General features: G+C 41.2%; 1 protein-coding gene across 2 annotated transcripts in view; it reads right to left on the bottom strand.

Moving 5' to 3' along the window:
• Nucleotides 1-845: 845 nt before the first annotated feature.
• JAZF1 (JAZF zinc finger 1) overlaps nucleotides 846-22,101 on the bottom strand; it is a 188,682-nt gene continuing 167,426 nt past the window's right edge. For both annotated transcript variants that reach the window (XM_034069756.1, XM_031045006.2), the window contains exons 4-5: nucleotides 10,613-10,782; nucleotides 846-3,116 (exon numbers count right to left, since the gene is read on the bottom strand). In XM_034069756.1, coding sequence (XP_033925647.1) covers nucleotides 2,940-3,116; nucleotides 10,613-10,782 — 347 coding nt within the window. In that variant the 3' untranslated portion in view covers nucleotides 846-2,939. The remainder of the gene's footprint in view (nucleotides 3,117-10,612; nucleotides 10,783-22,101) is intronic.

The raw sequence follows: 22,101 nt of genomic DNA, 5'->3' as shown, positions 1-22,101 counted from the left end.
AGTTTGGGTTTTATGTAGCTGTAGTAAATGGTGTTTCAGCTTTGCATGGCAAAGAAACTGTTGCTCATGTCTACTTATGTTCTTTGTTTGAGAGACTCAGGGATGGAGGCTGTGCGTAGGATCTGTTGCCTCCAGTGCTCCTGTGAACACACGCACTACCCTGCTTGATGCAGAGGCTATTGAAAACTGCCTGATATTGGCTAAACCACAGTGTCCTGGGCAACAGCTGCTGCATCACTCCTGTCCCACTGTGAGCCTTAGGGGTTTGTAACTCTGAACTTCATGTCAAGAGATGGTCTGAGGTAAGGTGGGGAAGGACTGAGAGACTTTTTTTCACTGTAACTCGGCAGTGTATGGAAGCAGCTAGAACAGGCTCTAAACCCAAACTACTGTTAATAATCATATTATTAAAGACTTTAGGAAATCTCGGGTTGGGGTCCCTCAGTGGGCTGCGCCAAAGCGGGGCTTTCTCTTAGAGGAGTGTGTGTGTGTGTGTGTGTGTGTACAGGGAGCTACTTCAAAAGCTGCCCCATGAAACAGCTACCCTGATGTGGTTGCTTGTACTAACTTACCCAGGGAGACTGCAGGTACATGGCAGAAGCCAAAAGCCTCTGACCCAGCCTCCCCCAGCTGCAGTGTTAATGATCCTTCTTCCACAGCAATAGCTGCTTCATTGGTGAATGAACCTCTAGGAGAAAGGCGGCCTGTGGCATCCCTACACACTCAGGTAACCAGGGCCCTGGTGGTATTTAATGCTACCAAAGCAAAATACACAGCTAAAAGACTGTACACATCCCAAGAACCTAACTCTTAGTAACATTAATAACGAGTGCAGAGCAGGCTTCTTAGGTCAGAGGCAGTTTATTTTAAATGTGATTTGATTTACATTTATAAGCAGCTTTCCTGACAGGAATTCTTTAAGTTGCCTTCAGTTCTAAAACAAACCTCTGTCACTTTCAAACTTAAAGTACTTTGTCCCCAACAAAACATATGAAAATATAATTTAAAGCACACTTTTCACAGACACGGTACAATACATTCACTATACACAGTATAACAAAATAGTCCCATCTTTACCTGTTTAATAATACTGTCACAATGAGTAGGTAAATAGAAACTGGAATTTCATTTTATAGTCGAAAGGAATTTACATGCAACAAGGACATTTTACGACTGTTCAGCTGTTGGAGGAACTTACCCAGCCTGTGGTTTCTTGCGCCAGGAGCAGAGCTGAGGCTGAGCTGTTGGCCAGAGCTGCATAAGGTAGAAGCAGCTGCCCAGGGCTTCACGTGTCTGGATCACCCCTTGAATGTGTCTCATAGCCCTGCACGATGCAACCACAATCACCTCTCCAGGGTTTGACAAAGTGATGCTCTGTTTCAGTTAGGGTGTTCCACATGCTTGGGCATTACGCTGATGCCAAAGTGTTTTAATGAGACTTTTACTCTGCAGGAGCACAGGTAATTGTCATCCTGAAAGAGTTTTCATTTGACTTTGGGAAAGAATGGAGGGAGAGCTCATTCCTCCTTCATCTGAGCTTGTGTTTTCACTTAATGGGAACTGGGCAAAGGCAATTCCTGTGGTTAATGCCTGTTCCATGCTGGGGGATGCCCACCTCAGCTCTGGGGCAGCTCCATGGCAGGAACCATGTGTGTGAGAGCGGAATGCTGGGGGCAGGCTGGTGAGCAGCATGCGCTCAGGTGTGGTCCAGACACGAAACGCTCACTTTTGTTTTAAGTCAGTCTCTGACCACCTGCTGCAAGAAGCACTTAATCTTTCAGTAAGGCTCATATGTCATAGTTCAGCAAAATAACAGTAAAGCTAAACAGACACTTCCAACGGGAATGCAGCGATCTATGATGAGAAGCAAAAAAAACACACAAAGAAAATCTCAAATACAATGAGCATGAGGGAGCGGCTTTAGGAACTCCCTTGCACAAGTAATGGACCTCCTTAAACCAGGCGTAGGCTTTGTAATTTTTATTTGCAACCACAGGCACATGCTCGTACAGTAGTTGCAAGAATTGGCAACACATAAAACATTAAATCTGTTGGCAATAGAGAACTACAAAGTGCTTTAAAACTTCATCTGCGATGAAGATAATTGTTTCTCACACACACATAAATTTGCACTTAAGTATTTCCAAGTGTCTTTCTAATAGATAGTTCAGGGATATTTCCTTGGACTGGGATATTGGTCCTCAAAAGTTGGATGGGCGTGAACGTAAGATGAATCTTGGACAAAAGAAAAGGAGCAATTTCTAATGCTAAAGTGATTGTTTACTAGTTGGAATGGCAAAGGGTGTCCGCACTTCAAGAGGGAGAAAAGAAAAGAGATTTGCAAGATAATACAAAATACAGCAAGCACACCTTCGTATGTATGTTATTTAAGTATGAAAATATTTTTAGCATATTATGTTAAACATTCTTTCTTATTTATATTCCCGTTACCTAAAAGACTTGCTACTCCACGCTAGCTCTGTTACGTAAGGCATGTTAGCGCTAGTCTGATGCGGGTGGTGTCAGTTTGGTTTTGCACGCATTGGAAGTCTCTGTCACGGTACAATCATCTCCAACGGGTGCCAATGGCAAGATCCCCTCGCCTCCTCTTGCACCGATTCCCACTGCAGGACAACTCAATAGGCAACCCACCCCCCTTCCTCTGGGCTTTGTTTTGGAGAAAAGTGTTCTGGAGAACCTCTAGCTTTGATAGCACCTTATCTCAAAGTAATGAACATGGGTATGATGATTACATGTGCAAATGTACAAAATCATTAACTCTACAAAGATACATCATTCCAAAATTACAGAAAATTTTAAAGCATGCATTTAATTTTTGTTTTTGAAAGGGTTGCTGAATGCTTCCCCTGAAAAAGGTGGCTGTTCTCAAAATCAGCAACTGCTGGTGAGGGTTTCTTGGCACGTTTGTGACCAGCATGTTATTGCTGCATCTTCCTGATAATCTCAGCAGACACGGGGGGATGGAAATTGATTGTGTGGTGCCGCAGGCCCTGAGCTGTCTTGTAACTCTTTCCGCAGCGACATTTGAATGGTTTACGTACGCGGATTTGCGTTCTGTGGCCATTCTTGGCATGATACTTTATACCATTCACATTCTGTGAGTGAGAAAGGAAAACATTAGTGGTCATGTGGGCAGGGAACAGCTGAGTTTCCACTTAAAAAGCAAAAGAACTTGTTAATGGCACAGACAGCATCACACAAAGGGCTTTGGAAATCCTGTGGGGTGTTGTGCATGTGTTGTGCTTTCAAGATAGGTGTGAGACGGGACAAGAAGGAAAACAATCTATGTGGTTCTAACAGACTGAACTTACCTGCCTGATTCTGACTTCTGTCTCATTGAATCATCATAGAATGCTTTGGGCTGGAAGCGACTTTAAAGACCATGTAATTCCACCTCCCAACCATGGGCAGGTACACCTTCCAGCAGACCAGGTTGCTCAAAGTCCCATCCAACCTGGCCTTGAACACTGCCAGGAATGGGGCAGCCACAGCTTCTCTGGGCAACCTGTGCCAGTGCCTCATCACCTTTACAGTGAAGAATTTCTTCCTTATATCTAACCTAATCTCCCCTCTGTCAGTTTAAAGCCATTCCCTCACATCCTGTCCCTACATGCCTATTTAAAAATCTCCTCTCCAGATTTCTTGTAGGCCACCTTTAAATACTGGAACCTCTAAGGTCTCCCCAAAGCCTTTTATTCTCCAGGCTGAACAAACTCAACTCTCAGCCTGTCTCCGTAGCAGAGGTGCTTCAACCCTCTGATCTGATAATGTATTTTCCAAAAAACCACCATTTAATGGCCTCATACGTGGATGTTCTTTTGCCTTCCTGACATTTTTCCCTATAGCACTGACTGTTATTCAGAGGTTCATTTACAAGCAAACAAAGAATTGGCATGGAGACTCAAGTCACACTTCTTCAAAAAGCTGCAGCTCCCCCCATGGTGTGTTTGTTCCGTTCTGTGTCATTGTTTTGAGATATGTCTTTAGGCACCAGCAAATTCTGATAGTTTGCACATTGTCTCCAAAGAATTAACTGCAGGGAACACTCAGCCCAAAGAGTTACACAGGGCACTCAAAACAATCCAGAAAAGCCATCTGCAAAACAGCTATTGTTTGAGAATATTCTACAGCTACAACTTAAGAACTGATCTCCACTGGTTTGAGGACAAAGAGCGAGAGATGGCACCACAACACACTGGTACACTGGCAAGGTCAGCAAATAGGCAACACCTCTGCTACATTAATCAAACATCCTGCTAACACATAAACCAAAATCACAGCCCTGTCCTCCTTTACACCTATTTCTGGCCAAAATGGGGAAAGCTGTTGTGCTCTCAATAGCTGTTGTGATACTGCTTGATACAGGAGTCGCCTTCCTGTGGTCTCTCTTACTGCTTCAGCTAAAAGGTTGGATTTTTAGATAAGTCAAAATGCTTCTTGTTACAGCTTCTCCTAGGAAGAAACCAAAGATGCCAAGACCATTTGTGACAAAAAGATACAGTTCCGAGGCCCTATTGTGTCCCCTTAAAAGTTTTTAGCTACATATCTCAGGCTTCTTTTAAACTATTAAGAAAAGAGCTAAAATTAATTAACAGCCTGGGTACGAATTACCCGAGTTTGTCTTTGCTGAACCACTGCCTCGTGTTACACATAATAAATCCCCCACTTTGGCTCTTTAAGCAACAAGTTTGGTTTTGTCAAGGCACACTTTACGGTAAGCGCAAACTCCAGGTTGGAGTTTACAGCAATTACACACATTAGGCACTCTGGTTTGAAAAACAAAGGAAAGAGAAAAAGCCCTCAGTAAACAGAACAGAGTCACCACTCCCAAGACTCTGGATACATCAGAAAGCAAACCCCAGCAAGGCACGAGTCTGACACCTTCAATACCACCCTCCTGCCAATGTGTCCCTTTCTTCTCCCCTACTTCCTAATCCAATTAATTCGAAGTCAGAGCCTCAACTATTCTGTCCCACTCCTTAGAGGAAGTCCCCCTGTGTGCCTCTCTCCACAGCCCTGCTCTAACCACAGCTCACAAAAGTGAGCAAAAGCAGTGTAAGGCACTTGCAGCTCCAATTGGGCAAGTAGGGAGGACTGTAATGGCAAGAGAAACCACCTGTCTCCCAGAGAACTGTGGTGGTCTCATCTTACGATGTAAAATGCTGGTCCTTAGTTACTGTGTGTTAACTGCACCCCAGCAGTGATGTGTTTTAATCTTTAAGCAAACCCAGTTCCTTGCGTTTACTCACGAACTTGAGCGTGGTACTGTTCTTGCCACAACTTACCATGCCCAGTGTAGTCTGTACCACTGAAATGGCATTTTTAGGGCAGCCGGGGTGTCTGGAGAGGTTGATTTGTTGAAATCCTTTGAGAAGAAAAGCTTAGCATACAACATCCACCCTGGTAAAAGGGCATAGTGCAAGACTGCAAGTGACTGCTCTGCCCACGTACTCATGTTTCTCTTCTCTATAGAACCCAGGCACAATTCAGTGCACTTGCTTTGTTAAAGTTGCAAATCCAGCTCCCAAATTGTCCTTTACACCCTTAAAAATACTCTTGCACAGCTGTCATCTGAGATACGGGAGATGAGAATCTTCAGTCTCCAATACAAAGCAGACACACAAATACGAGGTTACTTCTGGGTGAAGAGCACTCAGAGAAGGTCAAATGCCGTACCACCAAGACAGACAAGAGCACATCAAAGCTACAAATCATCCTCAAGAACATTCAAGTGAGTTCTCTGTAAGTAACTTGAGATCCTGAGGCAGCTTTGAGATGGGTTTGCACATAGTTACAACCTTCAGCACCCGCAGGACTGCTGGGGTGAGGGGGCCGGAACGCCACAGGGTGGCATGAGGGCTGTCATAAGACATCTGTCAACATCTAAGTACTGTTAAGGAGGATCTGTGCCTTCAAAGGAGAGAAAATCCTGAAGTGACCTGCTAAACTTTTGCTAGTGCAGTAGAATCTGAAAAGCAAAGCTATCCCCAAACCCCATATAGTATGTACTGGAAACTACAGAAACCTGTCTAGACTTTGATATTTGTAAGAAATCAATTTAAGATACTTTCAAACCAGTATCAATTTAAATCAGATGCTCTAAACCTGCAATCACAGATATCTTTCACTGTTCCATGCAATGGCACTCTTTCTCCTGATCCAGCTTTCTTAATGACTTGCTCAGCCTCAAGTACACCATGTGCTTTGGGGAAGGTGGAAAAGTACTTTCAGGCAAAAAAATTTAAGGAAATGCTAAACCAGAAATCTACATGGAATGAATTGGACCATGGAAGGTTTGAGGAGCTAGTATAACATGAAACTGGATCTGCACTCCCGGCTAAAAGAAAACTGTTGTTAGAATTACAGTCAACTCTTCAGCACTTTTTCCACTGCTGTAATGTAAACACTTTGTTGTATGTCTGGGCTGAGTTTGCTGAGGTACGGCAAAACCCACTGCCAAACTCATACATCACTTTTATTGCTCTGGTTACTTAGGTTGCTCATTACTTACTCTCACAAATGATTGAGGAAGAAGATGGTAGCATAGAAGGGCACTCTAAAATCTTAAACAGGAGGAAACAATTATTAACCTGGGACCAGATCAGGACCAGATAGAGAAGTTTAGACTGGCACTACCTGGTTTCATGGACACGAGAGCAGTTGCTGGGCAGGGCCCCTTGCACTGCAGTAGTCACGAAGCCACTACACTGCAGAGAGCTTGCCACCCCCTTCAAGACGAAAAAGACACCAAGGATGGTTTGGGAGGATTTCCTGTTTCAGACTTGGACATTCATATATATCTTTGTATCTCCTGGCTCTTCCTCCTGAAATTTTCTTTGTGGGTCTGGGTCCTCTTTGCTCAACGTCTAAGCTCTGGCTTGCTCCCTTTCAATCAAATCCCTTTATTTTCCCTCGCACATCAGTGTTCTCCCTCCCTTAGCTTTGCTGAGTCTCACTGCCATTAGATCAGCCTTCCTGGGCTTTGCCCCACCTGACAGGCCTAGGACCCTCATCCTGCTGCCTGCCAGAAAGACAAGCCCAATGCCTCAATGCCTCTATGCCTCTGCATTCTTGCAAAGTGCCATTTCTCCTTGTCACGGCCAAAAAGTGGTCACACATATAAGCTACATCTTGGATGCACGGAAATCTATTGCTCTTTCATTTTTTTATTTGCACAAACTAGAAAATTTGTGACAAATTTGGGGTTTTTGAATCTATCCATTTTGTATCAAACTTCATTTACTGTTTGGAATAAGTTTACCTGCATCATATACACACTTTGAACGGTTCTTCTCCAGAGCTAGAGACCAAGTGACTGGCACACATAGGTGGTACTGAATAAAAGCAAAACTAACTGCCATGTTGATAAATACATGCTTTAGCTCTTATAGGTGGCATTTTGCAAAGCAAGATAACTGCTCATTACCCACACACTCTGGATAGGGCATCTACATGTGGACGTAAATCCAAAATCTGGCGAGTGTGAGCTCCATGGAAATAAGACCAAGATCTCTGGGTTCCTTTGATTCATGCAGATGATTTTTTGAAAATCAAATTTAAGGCATCAAATACAGATCATATGAAGAAAAAAAATCCATAAATGACAACTATAAAATGCTTGTAATTTGTTATCTAGGTCAGTAACTATAATTAGAGAAGAAGAAAGCAAGCTTCAGAAATTAGTTCAGAGGTTTGTGTTTTAAGCTTCCAGAAGTCAGTATGCTCCTGATTCATTTTGCTGTTTCTGACTATCCTACAAACACATTCACATATCATTAAAAAAAAGTTGGTCTTTTTCCCCCAGAACCTTCAGCTCCTCAAGAACACCTAAGCCATGCCACACACAGTTAACAATATGTATTGTAAGTGAGCAAATTTATTTCTTCAAAAAATAAAGTTCCTGTCTCACTTCTACTGCACTGCCTATGGGAAAGCATCAAGAGATAGCAGCTGGGCAGGAGGCCAGCAGGGTCTTCTGATACTCATCTGGGCTTGTGTATAAACATGTTCTTGTTACAGTTTCCATTGTCTGCCCCAGCCCATTCCTTGGGCGTATTTGTTGTTCTCATTCTGGTCTTATTTACCTTTCCATAATGACTTTTCAGTGCAGAGGCCATTTTTTATCCTTGTACATTGTTTGCAAAAAGGAGCCCCATCCCTACCGGGTCCTTTAAGCAGTACTGTAATACAAATAACATACCTAAAAATAACACTTCTCCTTCTCAAATGTACGTCACCTAAGGCCAGACAAAAGAAAACTGTGTATATCCTCCTTTCCTCCTCACTCCCTGAAGGAATGCATCCTTTCTCAGCTGTAAAGTAAGCCTGGCAATTACTGTATGTACATGCCCGTGTTCCTGTTTGGAGCACTATAATTGTTTTACAGCCCTGACTGTGATTATCCAGTACCCACCACAAAATCCCAATGCTTTGATCACTGGACTCCCTGCCCGGACTCCGCAAATAATTCATCAGAGGAGGGGGTTAAGCAGAAGGAAGATGAAGAGGAAACCAGAAACACAGCTGACACAAAGCTAAAAGGAAGGAAACAAAGATAAAAATGTAGAAAGAAAAAAATTAGGCTGAAAAGAAAAAAAGAGGAAACAGAGCCCACGGAAAAGAGAAATGAGGTGAGGCAGAGTTTAAGGAAATGTGCTTTCCTATCAGGACTAAACAGAGGTGAGTCTCTTAGGAAAATGTGGTACTTTTTTATTTGCTGCTGCTCTCTGTCTGTCAGCCTCTCTATAGGTCATTAATTTGTCCCCTGTCCAACTGTGCTAACATTAATGGTGTACAAGATATCCCTTAGACAGTCCTCATGCATTTGAGATGAAGGTAGTGAGATAGCAGAAGCAGGCAGAAACAGCTTGCTTATTTGAGCAATAAAAAGACAGAGGGCTGGCAGTCAAACAGAGAACAGACAGGATATAGCAAATTACAGGGTTCTCCTTCTAGCCTTTGCCATTAAGTGAATGTTTTCTGCAATGCATAGATGCCCTGTGGGCACTGTGACTTCTAACAATCACCATGGCTTGTTTGCTTCCTGAGCTAGGGATTTAGCTTTTATACTATACCCTTCATCTGGCACAGCTTCTGCCACACACAAGAAAAGTATTAATCTTGAATAACGTGTGTACATCTGCAAAGTAACACTTGCAAATTGTCTGAAAACATCTTTTCCTCTGCTCTGCCCCTGGAGATGGGAGTTCAGTTTTTCCTGTAACTAAAGAGAGGAATAACCATGATATAGTATAGGCTAATCTCTGCAAAAAAGACTTGTATGTTACTAAGGAATAAGGAAGCACACTGCTTTCTTGCTCATATTTTAAGGTATTGTCAGCATTAACTGATCTGTGTAGGAATCTGAGTCTTGATTTGCTGTACAGGAGCTGCTGCAGTACAGAACAGCTGCAGAACCACTGAAACACGTTTTTATCCTCTACACAGTTTCATGCATGGTTTATTCATTCTTGTCACAACTGTTTTATCTCAAATGTTATTGGTCTTCCTATATTTCTCTTTCATATTTCTGTTCTCTTTTAAGTCCCTACTTGCCAGCTATTTAAAGGAGAAGCCATAAAGTAAAACTAATATAAAACCAACCCAACCCCCACTGATTTTTCTAGGGTGTAGGTCAGTGGTTGAGCTTTCCAGTAGTTCCTGCAAAAACTTCAGAAAGTGATTTAGGAAAACTGTGCCAATAAATTATTTCTGTTCCCAAATGTCAATAGCTATAGAATACCACAGTGAAAAGTCCAAGTTGTTCAATAGTTTCATCTGTCTCTGCACTGGTTCATGTGAAGCAATCCTACTGTCCTCACAACAGCTCAACATGTTCTGTTCTGGCCAGCTCAAGATTCAAAGTTAAAGATGTTTCACTCCCATAAACAGACAAAGATTTCTCATGTCGGAATGTAACTGAAAAAAGGGGGAGGAGAACTGTTTCCCAGCATGTCACGCAAAGGGATGGATGCAAGCCCTGCACGTGAGGCTAGACACACTGACAGCTGTGCAGACACAGGGCTCGGACCCAGGACACAATAATGAGGGAATTTCTCTGAGGCTCTGTCTTTCCAAGGATGACCTCTGACTTGCAAAACATAAACCACCACCTTCTGCACATCAACTTGACCAGGAAAAGTACCCTGGGCACAGCGTCACTAAAGGAGAGGCAGTATCTCTAGCAGCTAAGCAGAAGGAATTAATTCTGCCACTGATGGGCAGAAGCTCTCTATTTAGTGTTTGTGAAAGGCACCCCAGAGATTATTTCACTGGTAGTACCACCTGCATTCTGTAGTTAATTTGTCTAATTAACAGAAAGCTAGTTAAAATGTTAAAAGACAGTCAGTATACATAATGTCTCTTGATATTATATACAGGGATACAGAAGGCCACACATCCTTTGTAAAACTGGTATCTTGACTGTGTTTGAGAGGAAACCAGTAAATAAAGTAAGTACTCTGCTAAAATACCACATACATGAATGTGAAAAGTCTATCAAACAAGAAAAGTACAAGCTGATCTTAGAGGCTTTTTCCCCCTCTCCTCACTACACCAGCAGGAAATAAGGTAGGTCCACACTACTGCTTACCTTGTATCTTTTTTTACATCCAGGAACAGGACAGGCAAAAGGTTTCTCATCCCCTCCATTCATGCACATTGAACTAAGGATAGCTTCAGAGCTGATAGCACTTTCTGTAGTCCAGGACTCATCACTGTCTGATTCTTCATAGTCTACTTCCTCTTCATCATATTCACTACCTAGAAAAGCAGGGAAGTGAGATAAAACAAGAATAAATAAGAGCACAGCAAGATAACACATTCTGCATTTATTACATCAGTTACAATGACTTGTAATTTCCCCACTTTTGTCTTTGCTGGAAGATAAGTTATTTTTAATTTTATAAACCTATCTTTCTTATAGCTATTTATTCCTTCATAAAGACACCAGTGGTTCTTTTTCTAATAACCAGGACAGGCATTATTAATATATCTTCATAAACTGTTAACTGCATGGCACAGAAAGTTCAAAGAGCTGATTTTAAAATGCAGTTTAATTCCTCCTTGAACACCAGGATCCTTCTGTCTTTCCCAGTGCCTGAACAGAATATGTGGTTTCACCCCCCTGCAATTAAAGCTAATTTTAAGGCTTTTCTTTATGCAATACAACACTGAAGAGCGTAATTCTACAGATCATAAACAGTGTAAAATAATATGTTGACAAGTCCTAATGCATTTACTAGCCCTTTGGAATTAATAGGAATTATAGCACAACATTAATAAGAATTATATTGTAGCAATTATAGTTGTGAAATTCATTCCCTCAGGTGTGGGGATAAATTGCATTGTGTGGCTGCCCTGAACAGACCGCATTATGTTCCAGATATACTGCAACAGCCATTTGAGCAGCTGGTGCTGAGTTTATTTATAATTTTTAATTGCAATAACTATCAATGAAATCCTCTGAAGAAGTTAAATGTGAAACAAGAGAAATTAGGAAAGCAGAATTCCAACTATAAAAATACCGTTTTAAATAAATAATAATCTAAAAAAGAAGCCAGGGAGGGAAGAGCCGCAGCTGATTAAAAAGAAAATATATGCACAGAGGGAGGGAGAGGAAAAGCTGAAAGAAACTTCTGTGGTGTCAGCAGGAGGTGGTGCTGTGTTTCCCCTCCCCTTCCCTTTCCCAGCTCTGCTAAATTTTATCCTTTCTGCTGAAAGCCGATTTGGCTCTGAGTGCTGGAATAGCTCCCGTTGTTAAAGACAGTTATGTGACACTTGCATGGCTCTATTTGCTTCCCTCATATGCCCTTTAAATGCATGCCTCCAGGCAGCTTTACGTGCCGAGAAGAAAATGCCGCCAGCTGCCTTGCAGCACTTTAAAAAAGAAGCACCCTGACCTCACAGAGAAAACCCATGCTGCAATGTACAGTGGGATCTTTGGTTGGTTTTTTTTTTCCTTCTGGTGAAGCTAAATGCACACCTATGGTCTCAGTTTTTTCCCTTTGGATTTCCCCTCCCCTGGTACTCTCACTCAGACTCGGCACCTCTCCATAACTGAGTAGAAACGCATGTCAACTGGTAGCTGCAAGTACTCAGGGCTCCTGAGCTTTAATCAGATACTGTAAGTTCGCTTACAGATGTCAGGCCATCCACGTTCCTTTCCTGTGGTTTCCATCCTTACAGGGTGGTGCACAGATGAGGAAAGATGGATGGTTTCCCACCGTCAACAACTGTCGACATGTGTGCACGCACACATGCTCTGCAGCACATCTGCAGAGCTCTGCCTCACCGACTGCACCTCCTCATCCTGCACCCAATGAGCAAAAGCCAAAGAAAGCATTATTGACCTCTTAAAAGATTCCTGAAATCTAGGAAAACAGTTAACCTAAAATGAAGTTAAGACTTGTTATAGTTTAATTAACTAATAAAAAAATGGAGGCAAAGCCACAACTCTGCATCTACGATTTCCTGCCCTTGATTGTATCTTGATGGAAAAAATTCCTCAAGCTGTTCCTTTCAAACTTTTCAGCTCAGTAGAGTTTTTCAAGCAAACGCAACAGAAAACCCTATTGTAAATACACATATGCACTCCTAGGATGAGAAAATATACATCAGTTCTAAACACTGATACCAACAATTTCTGCCATTGTAATCACCCCCTTGTAAGTCCCCTTCAGGGGGTGGTGATTTCCTCCCTTACAGAATTTTGTCCACCTAAAGAAAAAATCATGTGAGACTGTATGACATCTACTAAAGATATCACTACTTTTAGTGATAACAAGAAGCATGCTTTTATAAAACAACAATCAGAGCTCTATAAAATGCAATATGCAATATAGTATAAAAAAGATACACCGTAGAGTGCGAGGAAGAAACAAACATTGCAGTGACACATTTCCATACATTTTCCTGTACATCCTTTGAATTTTTCTAATAACTTTGTATATTAAGACCCAATTCTATAACAACTTTTTCCTGTACTTTATTTTCAGGTAGACTCACTGAAGGAGAGAGACAGCAGAGACCAAACCACATGTGTAAGCATCTGTGAGGTCAGACAAGCCTTATGGTTTTCTTTTAATTAGCTTACCTGCACAAAAAAACGCAAGATTTTTGTCTAGTGTAGTCAAAAAGAGTTGTTAGAACAGTAGAAGCAAATGCTCCATTGTCTTAAGTTTCTAAATCCAGACTTGTCACTACAGATTTTACATATGATGAGCTTTTTCAAGCATGAATAAGCATATAAAGATGTATTTCTTCTTGCACAAAATGGTAATACTAATGGTGCTAAGTACCTGAAAGGCTTATCACTTTATACAAAGCTGGAACTGCAGTCTATCACTGTTCTTATCTGACAGCAGTTTATCTGTCCTACTGAACTAAAAAAAGAAATTAAGAAGAAAAACCCCAAATGTATTTAAGAGGGTGGTGGTATAAACAACATGTACAAAACCTCAATGTCTTAAAAAAAAATCAGCCATAAATACCTACCCTTTCAATAACTATGTTGTTTCAGTTGTCATAGAAAAACAACACTGAGTTAGTCAGGCTTTTAACTGATTCCGCTTCAGAATTTAATTTCCTCAGTTGTCAGTGTCTAAAAGCAGCAACCCATGTGGTGCCTCACTGATTACATGCAACACATCAGAGGCAGGGGAAGCAAAAAGCACAACACACAGGTTGGCGCTGCCATAATAAACAGCCCCTGGATGAGGTATTTTAATTAAGTACTTTGAGGCTGAGGATGGTGGCTATGTGGCGCAGTTCCCACGCCAAGCAGGAGCCCCTGGCCCTCAGTACACATCAGGTGTACAAACTGCAACCTGAGGCACCAGCTGCTGTGGGCTCCTTCAGGCAGCTTGCCAGGGCACCAGCAGTGCACCAAAGGGGAAGCACACAGCAGTACATTTTGATCGAGATGCAGCTTGCTTGTTCTGCTTCATTTAACCTTGGTTGGTGTTTCACAATAATAACGGCAAATATTTACTTTTTAAAAGGAAAAATAAAAATTAAGCACCTTTGCATCTTATCTACAGCCTGTTCCAGGGTGTAACAACTGCGTGACTTGGAGAAGTATTTGTAATAACTCTGAAGAGAGCTCCAAGGGAGCTGGCTCACTGATCTCCGGTTGGACGTTGCCATGCACATGGAAAACAGGACGCTCTGCTGGGGCACGCTGCCCTTTTGGGGGACAGAGTGGAGCCAGTCCCTGTAGCATGCGTGCTAATGGCTTTACCATTTCCCGTAATGCTCGGAAGGCTGACTGTTCATTCCCCCCATCAGTACTCAAGAAAAAATGTCAGAATTAAGAATCAGAAGTCCAAATAGCAAAAAACTCCCCCAAAACTCTACAACATTTCTCTATGGTGAAGTGCCTAAATACTTGGAGGGGAAAGCAGAGAAGTACATGTTTTCAGCAAGACAGTGTACAAATACACAGTATTATTATTGTAACTGAATAACAGTTCTACAATAGCAAGAAAATTGCCTTTTCCACCTCTCTCCTCTGCCAATGGTCTTTCTGAGGCTCATTGCTTTGTACCATATCCAGTTTCATCATCTGGCTTTCATTCAGAGATCCTACATAGTTCTACCTCAGCCTAACCTAAACCCACTGCTTTATTGTCCAAATGACTCAAGTAACATCTTCATAACACTGCTCCCACCCTCGCATACAATATTCTCTCAGTCCTGGCCCACAAAACCATTTCCCCTCTCTTCACTCCAGCAGCCTTGCCAGAAAGCTCACTTCATCTGTGCTGCCCCCAGCAGCATAAAACATGAAACAAATCAAAACAGAGGCAAGGAAAGAATGTTAGTTTTTTGGTTTTGTTCTCCTGGAATTTTACATGCTGAAATAACACTACTGCTTCTCAAAAAGGAGGTGGACTCCACTGATGGAGCAGGGACTTGAGGTGGACACCAGCAGGCAAACCTCACACAGTATGCCACACCAGCGCCAGGTATTACAGGCAATTACTAGTTATGAAACATACATGGTCACAGAGTTTTCCGGCAAGTCTTCTCTCTTAATTTTTATGCAGCATTTAAACATAACCCATCACAAGTGAGAAAGCTGTCTGCATCACAGCAGTGTATCTGCCAAAAGTAAACACATGCATGAAAAGGGATTATGATTACTGCCCCTGTAGTAAGACTAAGAAGTCTTTGTAGTGTAATGAAAAGCAAAGTTGCACCATAAAAATTTGCTCTCTCTTCTTCCAGTCAGTTTTCCTATCAAAATCAGCAAGAATATAACTTAAACCTACAGTAAAGATGTCTTCTCTTGAATGCTCATCTACTATTTTTCCTTTTTCCAGTAGATGATGTCAGTAAATAAATCAGAAACATCTCACAAAGAGTTAAACATCTGACAGTCTGGCATTGACAACATCCCAGCTACACTGCTGAAAATCTGGAGCCTTATCTTTTATGTTTCTGGGGATTATTTGCTATTCACACCACTGAAGCCAAGATAAATTCTGTCTTTTGCTTGAGTGAATTCATTCCACCATGAGAATTGCACAAAGGATTTTTTCCCCTCAACTAGCAGGTGCACATCACTTGCAGTTATGTCCTGAAATATAAAAAAGACCAAGCTGATTAAAACCAGCACAATCTGTGTGTGCCATTGCAATGAATCTGATCTATCTTTACCTCTGATCAAGAACATTACAAGTTCTTCCTTTCTCCTCCCATGAAGAAAAACAAACCCAAAATGTCCTTGCCAATTATTTTTGTAACCAGAAAGCATGCACAAAGTATACAATGAATAACCATAAGTAAATAGCTTACTGCAGTGGGAACCAACATTGCTAGTGTCACTGAAAGTTCATGGTAATTCCAATGATCTCTCTCATAAATTCAACTTCACACTTTGTCCCATGTGGGACTTGCAGTTTGTATTTCACAGAAGCAGTTTCGTGAGAGCACTTTTGTTAAGAAGTTTGCATTCCCATGTACTGTGACAGCTTCTCTGAGCACAGCCTCCTCCACTCTCACTATCAGGGGGAATGTTCACACAGCTGATACTCATTGCTGATCTAAAGACATATCAAGTCATTCAAAATGAAATGTTCTTCCTTTACATAAAGCACAGGAAATAAATGCTAGAGGCAATAAAATACAAAACAGTTAAATACCACGCATCATGGCTGCTATGCAAGTCCTTAGTCTAGGAGCTGTAGCAGGAGTCAGAGCTGTGAGCTGCTGCAGGAGGTACAACGCATTGGTTTTGCAAACTCAGGCAAATTTCACGTTTCACTAAGTCAGGGTTTTTCCTTTGCTTGCTTGCTTGCTTGTTTTGGGTACTGGGGGAGAACTCAAGAGGAGAGAAAGTGGATTTCAGCCATTGTGGAAGGTCCATTCAGAATAACTTCTTGTATTTGCAAAAACACTTTTATCTTTCATGTCCAGAGAGATGATGTAAATACATATATACGAGAACTAAAGAAAACTGAGGGTAGCTTAAACAGAGTACTGTGTAGTGCTACAGATGCTGGTATTTTAGACTGCAAGTGCAATTCCAGAATTTAGATTAAGCTCCTCCATAAAGCAAGCACTAGGTGCACCATGGTTCTTCAGCCAACAGGCTTAAGCACACGCATTATAAAGTTTTCTCTTACCCCAGTAAATATCTCTGAGCCTTATTCCTGGGAGAGGAAAGGCAAAACTATTCTCAAAGCCAATTGCATGCTTGGCAGCTCTGCTGTCACTCGAGGGAGCTGCTTGAGATGGTTATGGTTTGTCAAATGGGCACTTGCCAAGGCTGGCAGAGACCTCCATCCCTCTGCATGATCACAAAAGAGCCATCAAAATAGCAATTACAACTCATTACTGACTTGGCCTTGCACTGAGCGGAGCAGCGGGTCCCGCAGGCTGTGTGGTCTGTGGCGGTTGCTGCCGGGCTGCTCACACACACGCTCATGCCAGGATCATGTCCTTCATCTTGCACTTCAGCTGTTGCTGCTGCCCGCAACCTACTCTTCCTCATGACACTAGTCAGAGCAGGATTTGGCCAGAAAAATGTCTTCTCAAGAAACCACCCTCCCTTCCAGTCCTCTCCTAGCCCAGATCAAGTATCAAGTGCTAAATAACAAGCTGTTTAGGAACTATTACTGCTCAGAAACACCAATTTTCTATAGTCTCTGGCTGAAGCAAGGCTCAGTGAGCAAACAAGCACCAAGAGAATTTAAAAAAAGTGCACCTCATCAGTAAGGTGAATATGGATTCAAAGAGTGATAGGTTTTTTTAACACTAGAAAGTTAGACAAGAAAGTACTTTTTCTTGGGTATTTGCGTCATTTAAAGAGTAGCTTTCAGCCAATAAGGTCTGCTATACTGAGGAAGGGAAAAATTTAAAAGCAAGCAAGGATGTAGGTAGATGTTTCTGGACATCCCGCACACAATCTCACAGTCATAGAAATGGCAACTGTAACTTGAACAGTCCCAGAGACAGTCTGAAAAGATACTTTCTGAAGTTATTTTGAAGAGTGGTACCTCAAAACAGGATGAACCCACAAGTAAGCTTGCACCCAACCCATAGATGGGTACATGGTTTTATGGTTGGTGTTCTAAATGTAACACTAGATAGGTCAAGTCAACTTTTCAAATCAACCTTAGTTTTCATTTCAATGCTCAGTGTAAGCTCATGCTGAAATTTAAGTGACTGAGAATGTATTCAATTGCAAGGTTTGAGTCCACTTTGGAAAGCATGCAAACACTGCAGATCCTATAGGTAAAATACAGAGCCAAATATACTGTATGGAATGATTTTGGATCAACTAGCCTATATTGGAAATCACCCTAAAATCCTGGAGGTAAAGCTAAAATGATAAAGGTACAAAATATACATGTTTTTATTTAAAGTACTATTAGTATGACATATTCTTATTCACTGTCAGTAAAATTTGGAAATATTTACACATGAGATCTGCTCACCATTTTGGGTTACAAGAGAAACAGAACTAGTAACACTGAGGTTAAGAAAGAAATAGTCCTCCAGAGCCAATATAGAGGCTGGTAGAACAGCTGGACTCTGTCTGGCCTTAGCAGCAATGGTGTGCGATTTTCTATCTTGATATTGGTATATCAAAGAATACTCTGAAACTAAACCACACAAAATCCCACTCTAGGGATTACAAATGCACTAAAAGGAACTTGCAGATACACTACAGAGAGTATAAATGTATGCAAATAAAACATGCATGTAATGAGCTAAATAAGAAGAAAAAAATCTCCACTTCCAATTCCTCGTGAAACAGCAACTAATCACAAAAACATGCATGTAAAGACCTGATCCTGGAAAAAAACAGTCAACTGATACCACGGCATGTGTTCTGTAGAAAAGGACTTTCTGAGAGTGCTGCAGAGGTGCTAAAGCAAATTGTTATAATGTCACTGCACAATGTGCTGTTGAGGTTTTATGGTCACACTGCGCCAATAGTCTCGGGAAGTTATTTTGCATTCTTATATAAACTTTTTTTCCCAATCCTGTTTTCCACAAAAAAGGGCTTTCAATAATGTACAAACTTCTGTTTATACACAGCACAGGAAAAACACGATAAACCCAAGAACACAGTCTCTACTTTAAACATATTTTAAAACACGATTTCTACAACTTCATGTAAACAAGAATAAGCTGTTAAAGGCTCCCCCCAAAAGAGCATAACCTTCCTGTAATTAAAGAGCCGTGTTTTACATGGCACTTTTTTAAAATAATGAAAATAAAAAGAGCAAATAAATAAATCAATCCAGCAGACCCCTCCCAACTTGAGCCTTAACCTGCAAATTAATGTAACGGTAATAAAAGCCATGCCAGCTGGAATCCGTTCTTTCTCTGGCTTTGGCATGCGCAGCAAGAGCAGGTATATGTTTGAAGAAAAACAAAGTAGGACATTTTCCACCTTTAGTCACAGGATGTTAACTGAACTCTGGCAAACGTTTAAAGCTATTCTGAAAATGTTCAAGAAAGAATTAAATGTTCAAGAAAGAATTAAAACCAGTTGGGGCTAAGAAACAACCCATCCTTCCTCCCCCCCTCTTCTCTCCCCTGACATCTGTTCCAAAATTATACTCCAAAAACCACAGCGAAGAACAGTCATAATTAGTGTTATTTTGGCTTTTTAGTTGCTAGGCCTGCATTCTGAGGTTAGAAGTACAAAAATGCAAGTTCAGGGCACTATTACTGTACTTAAGGACTCTCCTGATGCATGTAACAAAAAGGCAGCTTTCCTATTCTTTCCCCCCTTTTTCATAAAAGAGAAAAACTAGAAACAGTATCAGGAAACAGTTTCATGTTTGAGATAAAGGATTACAATAAAAAGTACCTACATAAATGAACTAAACTTTATGAAGCTATGAAAATACATTTGAGACATAGTTTATAATGTCGGGTTAAACATGCTTTACAGCTGCACAAAAGCTATTCAGCCACTTACAGTACAGGCCATAAAACTGCTAATGCGCATAGTCCTTACCCACCCTGACTGCCGTGTGCTGTGCCTTCATCCCTGCACAAACCCAGTAAGGATGCACCGAGCTACGATCAGGCTACCATCCAAGGAACTGCTATCATTGTGCCTGTGACACTCATTATGTGAGCAATGCCACTAATTTCAGTGGGATTCAGTAACATGGGGATTTCCAAGATGCTCCTGGGCTGGACTTTAGACCTGATGTGTTATTTGGTTGAATCATGCCAACAGGTTCCAATAGCAGGCTGTCCATGGAGGACCAAGGTGTTGCAGAATTGCAGAGACCCAGGGCAGCTCAAAGCTCTTCCAGCAGCTTTGGGCTGAGGGAATTTCATGTTTATGAGCTGCAGGAGGGTTACAAATCCCTGACCAGCAATGAGGGAGGCAATGGCAGATTCTCCACTTCAATGTACTTAAGGGCGGGAGTATTTATTTTGCACAAAAAGATGTGTAACGCTTCTCTCTACCTGCTTGTAAATGCTCTGACCCATCTATACTTAAAAAGCTCCATCAGTATAATTTGAAAGATAGCCCTAGTAACAATACTCAGTATTACTAGTAAGAACTAAAATGCCTATTGGTTACTGAGCCAGAATCAAGGATTTTCTTATCCTGCCTAGACACAGTATCTACAGAAAATGCGCTTTTTATTTAATCCTACTCTGTGTTTCTGAGAAAGAAACACATTTGTAGCACTCAAACGTAAGAACACACTCAGTGGGGAGTCATGTCTCCTCTCCTTTTTTAAAAAAAACCCAAAGATTCTGATAAAATCTGCAGTGTGCCTGGTATGCTGTCACAAACCTTTCTTTGAAGCTATCACTGTTCCAATCAGGTGTACAAAATGCATGTTACCAGGTGTGAGTTGTTTCAGCTGATGTATCGCTGGGCTGAAGCTGAAATAAAAATACTTCTCAAGTTGTTATTTTCCATTGCTCCTTGGCTTCTTGTATCCTTTGGCGTTAGAGGCAGAAGTGCTGAGAAACTGCCATGAATGATGCTGTCTGACTATATAAGGCAAAACCTTACAAGAGCTAGCATGGACAAAGCACCAGCCTTTATCTTCAGCAAGAATTAAGGTGGTGTCTTTTACTTGCCAGGCCACAAATGTTAAAAAGACAAAGGAATATGTAATTCCGGGGGTCAACAAATATTTCATAGCCTTCAGCTCTCTTGGTAATATACAAGAGCTACAAACAACCCTTGTTTTCCTGTAATTTTACATCATTTTGATGATTGTGTACTGGCTAACATCAACTCACAATACAGCATTTCCCCTGTGAAATAAACCTCTCTGTGTTTTAAGCCATCAAGTGTGAAATGGTATATTAGCCCTTGCATTTTTCTGCTTCTGATTTGCTTTGGCTACAATGCAAGAAAAACTCAAACATTTACTTAAATTTCACCATCTTCAGCACTCTGAAGCACTGGCCTGAATAAGTATGGTTTTTTTTTTCTCTTATAGGCACTGTAAAACCTCTTTGAAAATCGTAACTACTTTCAATATGAAGATACACAGCACTAATATAGCTACTGATTTTTTCAGTCCCTGAGGCACTACAATGGTACAAATAAATCCTGTTCAATCTTGCAGTGTAATATTTATATATAGGTATGTTCATATATGTGCATATCCATACACACTATTTAAATAAGCACCTAGAAGTTCCACGTGCCCAACTACAGTTACCAGCTTTCTAAACCACATTTGTGCTTCTAGTTAGTAATTTTCAACCTAATTAGCAGATTACTTATAAAGCTAAAAAGAATATAATAAAGAAATCCTTCAACCAACTGGCCCTTGCAGTGTAAACTCACAAACATGAATGCTGTCATTGTTACCAGAAGCACTGAAGTTCCTTTTCAACTGTCACACTGTTTCTACATTAAAGCAGGTATTATTCCACAAGCTGTGAAAGGCAGGCACAATGTGCCTGCTACAAAATGTCTAATTTTTACACATTTGGAGTAAGAAAGGTCCATGTACACTGGGTGTGCTTCTATGCTAAATAAAACCCTATCACAAATTAACAGAGAGATAATCTTTATTTTAAACTTATTGTACATTTTCTGTTCTCCACTCTGTTAAAAAGGGTTTGCCAGGTTAGACTACCATGATGGGGATTATAAAACAGTTCCTGTGCTTGGAAGTACTTTAAATCTACAAGCCATGTTTCTATTGCTGCTTTGTAGCTCAAACCCCAAAACTAGCGATGATTTTATGAGTTGCTATAGTCTAGACAACTCGGTTACTTTTCAATGAAATTGCTCCTTGGGGAGGGTACTGTGAAAATTCCCATACAATTAATTACAGGTATGTGCAATTCTACAGCACAGTAGCTTTACAATTGCCATGCAATTTATGTCTGTATCAAACAAGAATGCTCTGAAGGGGCTGGGAAGACGAAGTACAACAAATGGGAGGTTACACGTAAAATTACCTGCAGTGAGTGAGCTAAGTAAGATGCAATGTTAAACTTCTGATGTGCCTTCTCTGGCAAGATTCAGAGTCCTACTGGAAAGCACAAAATCTAACAACTGACTCAATCGTCCCAGAATGCACTTTTATGGCAAATGGGGCTCAACACATTTTTACTGCCAAG

The sequence above is a fragment of the Melopsittacus undulatus genome, chromosome 1 (assembly GCF_012275295.1).
Source record: "Melopsittacus undulatus isolate bMelUnd1 chromosome 1, bMelUnd1.mat.Z, whole genome shotgun sequence".
Lineage (NCBI taxonomy): Eukaryota > Metazoa > Chordata > Aves > Psittaciformes > Psittaculidae > Melopsittacus > Melopsittacus undulatus.
This window is presented reverse-complemented; position numbering and strand designations above follow the sequence as displayed.